The 14,424-nt window shown below is 41.7% G+C and overlaps 1 protein-coding gene across 1 annotated transcript in view; it reads left to right on the top strand.

Moving 5' to 3' along the window:
- The window catches only part of exoc4 (exocyst complex component 4), a 567,281-nt gene that overhangs the window by 525,965 nt on the left and 26,892 nt on the right, over positions 1-14,424 (top strand). Inside the window, exons 15-16 of the mRNA XM_072562911.1 lie at positions 4,468-4,646; positions 8,361-8,520. Coding sequence (XP_072419012.1) covers positions 4,468-4,646; positions 8,361-8,520 — 339 coding nt within the window. The remainder of the gene's footprint in view (positions 1-4,467; positions 4,647-8,360; positions 8,521-14,424) is intronic.

The following is a 14,424-nucleotide window of genomic DNA, read 5'->3' as shown; positions in this document are numbered from 1 at the left end:
AAACTAGATGGTGACAATTCCCAACATGAAATTCGGGGCAAGTACCTGATAGTTCCAACTTGCCACTTGCTCCTCGGGACCTCTATCTTGTTCAACAGTCCCCCAACATCTTGGGCTGTCAAAGCTCATTAGACAGTAACCATCTGAACTCCCCATCCATCAAGCTTGGTATTAGATGCATTACCAATAGTACATATCTGATTCACTTAAAACGTGGTAATGCACTTCAGTTCTATACTTTGGATTGCACTAACACCCTGCATCGTTATGCAGCTGCCAGGCCATTTTGCACACAGAAACAAACTAATTCATGGAATGGAGCAAGGTGCATTTCATAGTTATTCTTTTGCTGTCTTAGCACTCACTCACCCCTAATCAGATGCTCATAGCATTTCCTCCACACCTTGCCTTGCCTTTTTGCATTTTTCCATCTCATTCAGAATTCATGGGCCAACAGTATTTCTGTCCTTCCTTGTCTTTTAGCACAGTCACAAAGCTAGGCTGCTTGTCATGCTTACCAGCAATTGACAGTCATGGAGGCAGACAATGTTCTGTATGGCATTGTGGCATGTCAGTGTCACACCTACTGCTTGGGCAGCTGTTGATTTAGCAAACACACAGAATGTGCTTTAATCAAACAGCGATGCCTCAAAGTCTAAGTGGAGTGGTCCCTTGTTAAGTGCACAGGGATTGTCTTCAGTCATGGGCTACCAGCTCAATAAATCAAGAGTATCATCTGATCTCATTCCAGGGGCTTGGATACAGTCAGGCATTCCAGTGGTCAGCTTCAGAGGTTCTGTATATTGCAGTCTAGGGAGTGGTCAGTCCTGCAGGTCCATTACAAACAATCCATGGATTATCAGTAAATCAGTTAGGGGTCTGGACATTCATATACCAGGATTATCTTATGAGTTTAGTCAGGGGTGTGCCACAGTCAATTCTAGGGTCTCTTTACTGAGAACAGAGAACATTACAGTACAGTGCAGTACAGGCCCTTTGGCCCTCGGTGTTGTGCCGACTTGTGGAACCAGTCTGAATCCCATCTAACCGACACATTCCATTTTCATCCATATGTTTATCCAATGACTATTTAAATGCCCTAAGTTGGCAAGTCTACTACTCTTGCAGGCGGGCTGTTCCATGTCCCTACTACTCTCTGAGTAAAGAAAATACCCCTGACATCTGTCCATATCTATCACCCCTCAATTTAAAGCTATGTCCCCTCGTGCTAGCCAACACCATCCAAGGAAAAAGGCTCTCAATGTCCACCCTATCTAATCCTCTGGTTTTCTTATATGTTCCAATTAATCACCTCTCAACCTTCTTCTCTCTAACGAAAACAGCCTTAAGTCACTCAGCCTTTCCTCATAAGACTTCCCTCTACACCAGGTAACATTCTAGTAAATCTCCTTTGAACGCTTTCCAAAGCTTCCACAGCCTTCTTACAATGCAGTGACCAGAATGGTATGTAGTACTCCAAGTGCAGCCACATCAGAGTTTTGTACAGCTGCAACAGGACGTTATGGCTCTGAATCCCAATCCTATCCCAATAAAAGCTAACACACCATATACCTTCTTAACAGCCTTTTCAACCTGGGTGGCAACTTTCAGGGATCTATGTACGTGGGCACTGAGATTTCTCTGCTCATCCACACTACCAGAAATCTTGCCATTATCCCAATACTCCTTATTCCTGTTTTCTCTTCCAAAGTGAGTCACCTCACACTTTTCTGCAGTAAACTCCATTTGCCACCTCTCAGCCCAGCTCTGCAGCTTATCTATGTCCCTCTGTAACCTGCAACATCCTTCGGCACTATCCACAACTCCACTGATCTCAGTGTTATCCGCAAATTTACTAACCCACCCTTCTATGCCTTCATCTTGGTCATTTATAAAAATGAGAAACAGCATGGGACCCAAAACAGATCCTTGTGGTACCCCACTAGTAACTGAACTCCAGGATGAACGTTTCCCACCAACCACCACCTTCTGTCGTCTTTCAGCTAGCCAATTTCTGATCCAAACTGCTAAATCGCCCTCAATCCTATGCCTCCATAATTTGTGCAGTAGCCTACCATGGAGAACCTTATCAAACACCTTACTGAAATCCATATATACCTTATCAACCGCTTTACCCTCATCCACCTGCTTGGTCACCTTCTCAAAGAACTCAATAAGGTTTGTGAGGCATGACCTACCCTTCACAAAAACTGTGTTGACTATCCCTAATCAACTTATTCCTTTCAAGGTGATTATAAGTCCTATCTCTTATACCTTTTCCAACACTTTACCCACAATTTAAGTAAGGCTCACTGGTCTATAATTGTTTCTACTCTCCTTGAACAAGGGGACAACATTTGCTATCCTTCAGTCTTCTGACACTATTCCTGTAGACGATGACAAAATAAAGATCAAAGCCAAAGGCTTGGCAATCTCCTCCCTAGCTTCCCAGAGAATCCTAAGATAAATCCCATCTGGCCCAGCAGACTTATCTATTTTCACATTTTCCAGAATTGCTAACACCACCTCCTTGTGAGCTTCAGTCCTGTCTAGTCTAGTAGCCTGTAACTCTGTATTCTCCTCAACAACATTTTCTTCTTCCAGTGTGAATACTGACGAAAAATATTCATTTAGTGCTTCTCCTATCTCTTCGGACTACACACACAACTTCCCACTACTGCCCTTGATTGGCTTTAATCTTACTCTCGTCGTTGTTTTGTTCCTGATAGACCTATAGAAATCCTTAGGGTTTTCCTTGATCCTATCTGCCAATGACTTCTTGTGTCCCCTCCTGGCTCCTCACTTTAGGTCTTTCCTGGCTAACTTGTAACTCTGAAGCACCCTTCATGTCTCATCCTAACATAAGCCACCGCCTTCCTCTTGACAAGAGATTCAATTTTTTTATTAAACCATGGCCCCCTCACTCGACCACTTGCCTGACAGGTTCATACTTATCAAGGACATACAGTAGCTGTTCCTTGAGTAAGCTCCACATTTCAATTGCGCTCATCCCCTGCAGTTTCCTTCCGCATCCTATGCATCCTGAATCTTGCCTAATCACATCATTATTGCCTTTCTGTTATCTATAACTCTTGGCCTGTGGTTCATACCTATCCCTTTCCATTGCTAAAATTAACTTAACCGAATAGTGGTCACTATCATCAAAGTGCTCACCTCCCTCTAAATCTAACACCTGGCCGAGTTCATTACCAGTACCAAATCCAGTGTGCCTCGCCCCTTCTTGGCCTATCTACATACTGTGTCAGGAAATCCTTGAGTTATCAGGAGCCAGTGCTGCTGTCAGCATGTCAGTTGTGGGGATCAGACGCAGCATTGCTCTTAAATAATGGATCCACAACCCAATCAGTCATGGAACCTTAAGATCGCTGAGATAAATTCTCTTGTGTAGAGACAAAAACAGAAATTGCTGGAAAATCTGAACAGGTCTGACAATATCTGTGGAGAAAAATCAGAGTTATCATTTCGGGCCCAGTTACCCTGCTTCAAAACCTTTCTCTCAGGCCTTTGGTGTAGTGTGTCACTAGCATGACACAGCTCTCTGAGTATGTATGATAAAGAGAATGGGGCAATTTGATATTGTGGGGTGAATGGAGACTCTGAGGTCATGCTGTTGACAATCCTTTTTCTTTCTCTTCAGCCATTTCTAAAGACACTTTTCCATCTTCAGATTGCCCAAAATAATGTAGTTTGAGGATTTGAAGTGAATTTACTTCTGTGATGAAGAAAGCAGTTTGTTTGGACCAGCTAAACTATATTCATTTGTTATAGTTGAAGGCTAAATGTTGGTGGAAGTAGGAGCAGGTAGTAATATACTACCTCTGAAATCACCTCAGTCCTGGTGCAGATATTACCTACATATTAGTGTTTAGCAGAAAATTCCAAAACATTGACAACTCACTCGACCACAGTCAAAAAAAACATTTGTGGAATGGGATTCAACACTGATACTACAAGAGATTAAATAGAAGTAACTGGACTTTTTCTCATTGGAGATAGTCACTGCCTGCCCTTTATGTGATACAAATATTTACGGCAAATATATATATATCACTAACAGTGTTTGTGAGATTCTTTCACAAATGTAACATTGTATAATCCATTTGAAATTAAGCAGTCCTGAGTTTTTTTAATAGTTTTTTGATTGGATTGGTTGATCGCCATGCATGTTACTGGAGTGCAGTTATCTCCTTATGCAGAATAGCCAGCCCCAGTGGCAATAATTAACAACTTATTACTGCTGATGAATTAGTTACAAATACTAATTAATCTGGGGACAAACATTTTTTTTCATTAGATCAAGGCTGAATGATGGTAATGGAAGCCAAAGGCCTTGAAAAGCTCATTATTCTGTGCACGTAATTCTTGAATAATAGCTTTTCTCGCAAGCAGTCATTTGCTTGATTCTTCCAGTTATTGAAACTTCACTATTTTCTCTTGTTTCCTCAGAGTTCACTGTTTTCACTATTTAATCCCACTGGCCAAGCAAGGCAACTATGCCATTGTTGCAAATGCAGAGAGCATGGATTATGACCCCTTGGTGGTGCGACTGAACAAAGACATCAGTGCCATTGAGGAAGCGATGAGTGGCAGTCTGCAGCAACACAAGTTCCAATACATTTTTGAAGGTAAAGAGTTGAATCTGAATCAATATAGCCAGATGTGATTGCATGAAAATTGCTTTATGATCATTGACTTTCAGCCATTAATGCACCAAAAAATCGATTGCTGAAATTACTGTTGGATTCAGAAGAGACTTATTGACACGAGCTGACAAATGATACCTCCATTACTGAATTACATTTATGTAATAGACAGACAGACAAGCATATTTAAGAACTAAATTGGTGCAATGCCTCCCAGTCGGCTGCATGTATAACAGTACATTTGCAATGTCTCTCTCCCTTAAATTAGATGTTTCCTTTAATGACAAATTCAAGAACTGTTGCATTGTGAAGCATATATCTGGATTCAAAATGGGCATAATCAACTAAATGTTTGTTTAAAAAGGAGATAATTCATTTTGTGCAACACGATAGTTCATGTGTTATTGTGGAAGGAATGTTACACATGATTAGCAGCCAGCTAGGGTTAAACAGTGAGTATGTACTGTAAAGAAAAACATTTCACTTCCTTGGGATATCCCAGAGTGTTTTACAGCCAACTAATGTTTTTGAAGTGCAGTTGCTGTTGGAGGCAAACATGGTTGACACTTTGAGACAAAAGCACAGATGCTCAACTTTTTGGTGATGATAGTTACCTTCTCCCTCACCCCATTATTTATATTAAGGGCCATCTCCCAATTAGATTTTCCTCCATACTAGATTCTGCAGTTTGTCCATTCAGATTAGTCAGCCATTCCCTTTCAGGCAGCATTCACACTGCTGTAAATGATACCTTGAAATCCCGCAGAGGATTATATCTGGCGACAAAGTTTCTAACCTATTGCTTTTAGAATAGGAGTAAAAATTAAAGTCAAGGAAGTATAAAATAAAATCTCGTGGAATGGTTTATATATTGTGCGGTTACATTCACACTGTAATATTGGACATTCTCATTTATTTGCCTTTGTCATTGATGAAGGGCCACAGCTACAGCTCATCCTGTTACCAGTTTTATCATTGAAAATTCCTCCATTTACTTTACAAAGCTGCTGGATTGTCACACAGTGATTCATTACCAGCTGACAGAGCCCTGAAGGGAAAACATAAGGAGCATTAGGATGAGTTTAGTGAAAAACAGCAAGAATGAGTCCAAGACTTAGATCAGTAAATTATGAGAACCACATTAAGAGTTTGTACTTTTTAGAAAATAAATGGCAATGTTATGGGTGACAGAGAAGTGGGACGTAATTTATTCTTTAAATTTATAAAGGTATCATTGAGTTAAAATTGGTAGCAAATCAAGCAAAAAGAAGCACAAACCTGATTTTAAAAATTTCAGAAACCTTAAGTTAAATTTCAGTCGTTTATTTAGATTATATTTCAGTTATGGTCTTGCAAGCTGTCACATGCCAGCCAGATGATCCCTGAAATAACTCCAGAGAGGCCAGTATCCCATCACCAAGTCACCCTTTATTTACACGTGGAGAGTCCTCGATACTGATTCGACTTCCTCAGAGCCATCTGTAACAGTGAACAGGATGTCTAGCACTCCTGCTCTTATCTATCAGCCAGGGCTCCCTAATTGGACCAGATTAACAGCCTCAGTCAGGGAACTTATATTCTAGGAGGTCCATCTGGCTGACCTCGTTACAAGCATTCCCCTCTGAGTCCAAAGACATAGGCCATTTTTTTGTTGTAGCTTCTCCTGAGGCGTTTTAGTACCAGATCAGGTTCCTCCTACTCTGCCTCTGATACAGATGGTGTGTGATGTATAGTAGCTTGCCTCTGGCGCCCAGAGCATCTCAGAAGAAATGACATCCACAGATTCTGAGATCTCTTCACCGTTTGAAGGAGAGGGAGAATCCACAGTTCTGGAACAGTTGGAAAGGCTGATGAGGAGCCACATTTTGCTCCTGCACCATTTGTGAGTTTTCAGCTTTCAAATGGTGCATGTGCTTGTTCAGGACGTCACACCTACCCAAACTTGACCTCATATCAACCATGTCCCTTTCCTATGCAGGGCCATTCCATGGTTCCTGCACCAAACTTCATACTCTGAAGCAAACTGTGTCTCTCGCTTAGTGCAGTCTTGTGTCTGCCATTGGCATGCTGTTTCACCCTCCTCCTCAGGTCCAGGATGGTCAGATTTAACTTGGTACAGTGTCTTCTTCCCATTAGCAACTCGACTAGAGCTAATTCTAGTTGCATGAGGTGTGGTCTTCTAATCAGATAGGAACTGGATCACTTTGGCATCCTGTGAAGCTGTAGGCTGTTACTTTAAGTGCGCCTTCAAAGTTTGGATTGCACTTTCTACCCGACCATTGGGTGTTGGATGGTATGGAGCTATTCTTACATGTCAAATACCATTCGACTTTAGGAAATACTCAAATTCTCCACGTGTAATTGATGGCTTGCTATCCGTGACCGACACTTCCAGGAGTCGTTGTATTGCAAAAGATACGCACCATTTTTCTGTCATGCTTGATAACTGAACTCTATGCATGTCCAGTGATTTTGAGTGGGTGTCCACAATAACTAACAACATTGAGCCCATGAAAGGACCCACACAGTCGATGTGTAATGGGGTCCAGGGTGATTTTGTTTAAGACTAGTTCTGCAATCACTGAAATGACTGCACCAGTATCAATCTCTATTAATACCAGGTGACCAGATGTTTATCTTGATTGATTCTATTTGAATTTTGCTCAGTAATTAAGTTGTTCCAAACCCAATGTAGGTGGACATACAGGGTGTGCACTCTCCTGGATACCCGGCTCTGAGTTCTGTTACTCCGTTTAGATCTCGTGGGACTCTTTTGCTCTCAAGTCCATCTACCAGCAACCACTACAATGGCTTGCTATCCCAGATCCTGAAAAGAATTTTAGTGAAGGCTTGGTTTTGCTATTGGCTGACCCAGAGTCCCTTTCACTCAGATGGTGCTCCCCAAGCTCAATTAGACTGGCGAGTCTGTTGAACTTCCATCAGAATACCCTGTAACTTATATGCTCCACCTGCCACATCTTTCAATGATAGAGCCAGTTGTAGTACCTGATGGAAATTCAGTTGGACTTCAGCTGGTGGGCACTTTTGCATGTTTACATCATTAATCCCACTCATTGCTACTGAAATAACTCCACAGAGGCCAATAGCCCATCACCAAGTCACCCTCTATTTACACATGAAGAGTTCTTGACACTGATCCATCTCCTTCAGAGCCAGGTCTCTGAGCGAACAGGATGTCTAACACACATGTTCTAATCTGTCAGCCAAGACTCCCCAGTTGGGGCCATTAATTCGATCCAGTCAGGGAACTCATTTTCTGAGTTTCACTTGACTGACCTTGTTACAATCTCTACAGTCCTAGGTATGATTCCCTGTGAAGAGTATGGGGAACGTAGCTGCAATTGATCTGTGTATGCTGAAGCTAGATAAATGAAAAGAAAGCTGCTTGTATTCATTATGAAAATGAAAATCTAGTCATGGTAGGGGAGGGTGTTATGCAGGCAAGGAAGCAGCTTGCAGCAGCAATTTGGCTTAAGGGGTCAGGTCTGCTCCCAATGTTACCTCCCAATGAGTATGGATAGTGAATAATAATAGACACAGATTTGGACATTGATCCACATTCAATAACTTTGGCTTTAGTTCTGTTCAAGTTGGAACTAAGTAACTGACTTTAATTCTGAGAGGTTTTTAATTGTTTTTATTCCTACCTTCTCTGTTCCTGCACCACAAATCTAGGCCTGGGCCACCTGATTTCCTGCATTTTGATCAATGGCGCACAGTATTTCAAGCGGATCAGTGAATCAGGAATCAAGAAGATGTGTCGGAACATATTTGTACTGCAGCAGAACCTGACCAACATTACCATGTCTCGGGAGGCGGACCTAGACTTTGCAAGGTTAGTATGTGAAACCAGTTGTTTTAGGGAAAACCCAAGTCTGAGAATCATAATTGTTAGTCCCTGGCCTTCTCTTCCAGACAATTATTTGTTGTAGGAAAATATAGTAAGGATGTAATTTCCTTGTGGCCAGGAGTAGTTGCTACAGATTACAAAGGGTAATAGAATACTGTGGTTAGTCGGGCCCTGAAAATAATGGGTGAAAACTGTTGGAGATGATGCTTTCACAAGTCACATTTCTACTACTTTAAAAGGCATTACGCTGGAACCTCACCCCCACCTAGGTTACTGACCACACCTCGGACACAAATAATCAAGATGTGAGTCACCAACAATTACATCTGTTTGAGATCATAGAGGAGGTTTTAAAATCGTTTTTTTTAAGCAAAGCCATTAACAGACACCTCTTCAAAGCTTTTAACATTAAAAAATATTGAATATTCTAAGAAACTGATGAGTGTACACAAAAAAAACTAGTAAATAATATTTTATAAAGTAATTTTCAGTCATTTATATTAGCTTGCTCACAGGTGGCACAATGGAAACTTGCAAAGATACATTTTTTGATAAACACAGTTTTATAAATATCAATGAAGCTACATTAAATCACCACTCTGACATATTGCATAGAAATCTTATTTGCGAGGTAAGGAAATACCCCTTTGTTCTAACTGCTGCGCAATAGTATTGCTTCATGAAAGCTTCTGCATTTGTGACTATGGAAAAGAATTTGAGCTGAAACCTGAGTCATAACTTGACTTTGAAACAAACAGAATTTTGCACTTTGTGACCATATTGACAATCAGTGCCAAACCTGGAAACTTTAACCCTCAATCTGGATCTCTCCCTCCCTAACTCCACCTGGTTTTCTAGCATTGCCATGGCAATAGTGAAACAAAATGAGGCCTGATGACCTTGATCACGTGTTATCATGTCATTTGAACATACATGCTCAAGGTTGGATGATGGAGCCCATTGCTGTCTTCAGCTTTGGCAAAAAGTTCTCCAAAACCAGAAGGAAAATTTAGACCGGTGCATTTGGCTGCTGAGATTGCAATACTTTGCTATTGTACTTGGGCAATTCTCAGTGCTGTCAAATACATGTGAATCTACTCATAAAGTGAATCTCAGACTTGTCTAAGGACCCATGGTTTGATTGGGACAGGGATTCAATTAACTTAAATTTAGAGCCAAATAATAAAGCTGTTTAAACCTCTCATTACATCACCTTCAAGCTTTGAGTTACACCTTTGTTCAAGGGATAGTCAACATGGCTTGGTGTGTGGGAAATCATGTCTCACAAACTTGATTGAGTTTTTTGAAGAAGTAACAAAGAGGATTGATGAGGGCAGAGCGGTAGATGCAATCTATATGGACTTCAGTAAGGCATTCGACAAGGTTCCCCATGGGAGACTGGTTAGCAAGGTTAGATCTCACAGAATACAGGGAGAACTTGCCATTTGGATATAGAACTGGCTCAAAGGTAGAAGACGGAGGGTGGTGGTGCAGGGTTGTTTTTCAGATTGGAGGTCTGTGACCAGTGGAGTGTTACAAGGATCGTTGCTGGGTCCACAGCTTTTCATCATTTATATAAATGACTTGGATGTGCGCATAAGAGGTATAGTTAGTAAGTTTGCAGATGACACCAAAATTGGAGGTGTAGTGGACAATGAAGAAGGTTATCTCAGATTACAACGTGATCTTGATCAGGTGGTTCAATGGGCTGAGAATTGGCAGATGGAGTTTAATTTAGCTAAATGCGAGGTGCTGCATTTTGGGAAAGCAAGTCTTACTAGGTCTTACACACCTTAATGGTAAGGTCCTAGGGAGTGTTGCTGAACAAAGAGAACTTGGAGTGCAGGTTCATAGCTCCTTGAAAGTTGAGTCGCAGGTATATAGGAAGTGAAGAAGGCATTTGGTATGCTTTCCTTTATTGGTCAGAGTATTGATTACAGGAGTTGGGAGGTTATGCTGTGGCTGTACAGGACATTGGTTGGGCCACTGTTGGAATATTGTGTGCAATTTTGGTCTCCATCCTGTCAGAAGGATGTTGTGAAACTTGAAAGGGTTCAGAAAAGATTTACCAGGATGTTGCCAGGGTTGGAGAATTTGAGCTCTAGGGGCTGTTTTCCCTGGAGCGTCAGAGGCTGAGGGGTGACCTTATAGAGGTTTATAAAATCATGAGGGGCATGGATAGAATAAATAGACAAAGTCTTTTCCCTGGGGTCGGGGAGTCCATAACTGAGGGCATAGGGTTAGGGTGAGAGGGGATAGATATAAAAGAGACCTAAGGGGCAACTGTTTCACGCAGAGGGTGGTACGTGTATGGAATGAGCTGCCAGAGGAAGTGGTGGAGGCTAGTACAATTGCAACATTTAATATGCATCTGAATGTGTATATGATTAGGAAGGGTTTTGACATATATGGGCCGGGTGCTGGCAGGTGGGATATCTGATCAGCATAGACAAGTTGGACCGAAGGGTCTGTTTCTGGCTGTACATCTCTATGACTCTATAAATGGTTAGAGCAATTTCTACTTACTAAACTTTCATTTTTTAGTTTGGAAGTTTAATGTATAGTCTGTGAAGTGCATTTGACTGATAGTGCCCTGTGGCTATCATGGGCCAAGCAGAAAGCAATTTGTGACTCTGCAATAGTATAGACACCAAAAAGCATTATTATATGGATAAATTATAGTCTACACCAGTTGTGTCTAAAAATTGCTTACAATAGGTTCCCCCTAAGGGTAACGAACAATGCAGTAAAGACCTATAAATAACATAAGATGTTTTTAGATGAAGAAAACCATTGAAACTGGTGGTTTCCATCCTTTCACGTGAACAAACCTATCATCTTTCCATTACAATGTCCTCAACATCTCTTACTGTTTAGCTATTCTAGCTGGAGGCTATGTCTCTGAAATGAAGTACAACTGATGTCTGTCTTAAATTTCTCCTTTTCAACCCTCAATCCTGGTGGGTCTAACAGGGACACAGACAAGCACAGATACAAGTATAAACGACTGCATTATGTCTGTTCTGTATTTTATTAGCCACCTCCAAAACCCCAGCTGTGTCATGTTTGTGTTTTGTTTAATTTGTACTTAATAGAAAGGACCAATTCTTTCCCTTTCACACCTTAATTTCCATTCATCTTATATATCTCTTTTTCTCTGCTGTCAACACCAGGGCTCTAACCCATCCACCCTTTTGCTCTCCTTCTGCTTCTTTGTCACATACATTAAGAAAAACTATTTTCCAAGACATTTCAATTCTGAAGACGAGTCAATCTGGACTGGACACGTTAACTGTTCCTCTCTCCACAGATGGTGCCAAATCTGCTGAGTTTAGTCAGTATTCTTGGTGTTTCTCATGAATGATGTTATCCTCAGTGGCTTTATAAATAATACTCTTACAATGTGGCAATTTTATGTAAAAGTGTTTCCTTACAAGATTAATATTAAATAACATTTCAAGTGACAAAACCTATTTCTTGGACTAGGATTGAAATCTGTCTGTTGGTATGGACTTGGTGAGCCAGTAGTATTTTGATGACTCTCTCCTGGCTTCCAACATTTACAAGTTCCTGAAGACAGAGCAATGCAAACACAGTACAAAATTCACCCCTCTACACAGTAGCCAGTTCCTTTCCAGGTTGTCCATGCAGTGCCTTCAATTGTTCTGCCACACAATTTTCCAGAAATGTGTCCGTTTGGGGTCATCTTCATGCACAAGAAACATTCGAACCAATACAGTCCTGATGTGTCAATTTGGAACATGTAAGTCTATGGTATAAATTTGTACATTATTCACCAAGCTTTCAGCTTCAAGATGGGCCCTGCAGTAATGTTCCTCAAAGAGTCAGGCACCCAAATGGTCTCTGGTAATTTTTAAGAACCCCGCAATTGCGAAGTTTCTGAGTGTATCGTGATGTGTTGTTGGAGATGATATGCTCAGTTACTATATACTCACAGGGCTGACATAGGAGCATGTGACATTTGCACACAATGGCTGTAGAATATGCCAAGTCTACTGTACATAGCATGTTATAGTAGAATTTACAGAGAGTAAAAGCTCTATCTGATGCCCATTCAAAAGTTGGAGATAAATTACTCCTTCCCCCTTGACATGACAAGCGGCTGTTGGTAGGTCAGCCAATCCACGCAGCATCTGAGTCTGCTCTTCATTTGTCTTATAGTGTTACAGATCTCTGACTACTTCATCCACTGAATTGGCAAACCATCCATTAGTAAAATCCTCTATTTGTATGCTTTTTTTTTGTACCGAATACGCCAGCAAACCATGATGGAAGTATTTATGGAAGAGGCAATTCCAAGAGTTGTTAGGTGGCAATATAAATTCAACTCCGCAATAGGGGAGGGGGTTATTACAAGGTTTTCAGTAGTTAATCTAGACAGTTCAGGGGTCACTGAAGAGTATTTCAAAGGTTGTGTGTTGTTGGTAAAATCAGTGAGTATGTAAGGGCAGAACAAATGTTAACCATATCAAATGTGTTGCAGGTGAAAGAGTGGGATGAGAGAGAATGAGAGTATGTATCTGTGTCTGTGAGAGAGGAAGTGTGTGTGCGCACCAAGTGAGAGGGGGAGTGTGCGAGAGTTTGTGCATGAGGGTGAGAGAGAGAGAGAGAGAGAGACTGAGAGTCTATATGAGTGTTTTTGCATGGGAGAGGGTCTGTGTAAGTGTGCAAGTGTGTGTGAGAGTCTCTGTTGGAGAATATAGTGTAGTGGAGTTATCTGTAGTGTCTCATGAACTCAAGATTACAGCTAAAACTGTCCTCATGGTATGTGGAATTTATCTATCAGCCTCTACTCAACGATTTTGCTTTGTTGCATACTCAAAGTCTGCAATGGAGGACACTCACCTGAAGATCGGAGGCTGAATGTCCAGAACCTCTGAAGTGTTCCCCCCACAGTCCCAATTTTTGGGTGAGTCTCCTTCAAGGTGGACTTTGAGATATGCAACAACGCAAAATCTCTGAGCAGAGGCTGATAGCTAAGTTCCATATCCAAGTTCAATTGTGATCTTGGGTTCATGTCACACTATTGGTACCACTATCACACTATATACTCCCACACACAGACACACACATACTCGTACACTTACACAGACCTTCTCCCACACACACACACTCAGATCCACACGCACACTTGCGTAAGCGCGCACACACTCCCAAATGCACGTGCACACGCACATACTCTCTATCTATCTTTCTCACACACACACTCTTTCATTCTCACTCTCTCTCTCTCTCTCTCTCTCTCTCTCTCTCTCTCTCTCTGTCGCGCACCCACACTCGGGCTCTCTCTCTCTCTCTCTCTCTCTCTCTCTCTCTCTCACTCACACACACTCTCTCACTCACACACACACACTCACTCACAAACACTCACTCACTCACACACACACACACACACACTCACACACACTCTCTCACACACATTCTCTCTCTCGCACACACTCTCTCTCTCGCACACACTCTCTCTCTCGCACACACTCTCTCTCTCGCACACTCTCTCTCTCGCGCGCACACTCTCTCTCTCTCTCGCGCACACTCTCTCTCTCTCGCACACACTCTCTCGCACACACTCTCTCTCTCTCTCGCACACACTCTCTCTCTCTCGCACACACTCTCTCTCTCTCGCACACACTCTCTCTCTCTCGCACACACACTCTCTCTCGCACACTCTCTCTCTCGCACACTCTCTCGCACACTCTCTCTCTCTCACTCACACTCGTTCTCTCTCTCTCTCACTCTCTCTCTGTCACACACACGCACACACACACACACACTTTCTCTCTCTCTCTCTCTCTCTCTCTCTCATACTCTCACAGATACATACACACAAATTATTTCATTCAAGTTCTTTTTCTGTTTAAAAAAATAAAA

The sequence above is a fragment of the Chiloscyllium punctatum genome, chromosome 44 (genome assembly GCF_047496795.1).
Source record: "Chiloscyllium punctatum isolate Juve2018m chromosome 44, sChiPun1.3, whole genome shotgun sequence".
Lineage (NCBI taxonomy): Eukaryota > Metazoa > Chordata > Chondrichthyes > Orectolobiformes > Hemiscylliidae > Chiloscyllium > Chiloscyllium punctatum.
This window is presented reverse-complemented; position numbering and strand designations above follow the sequence as displayed.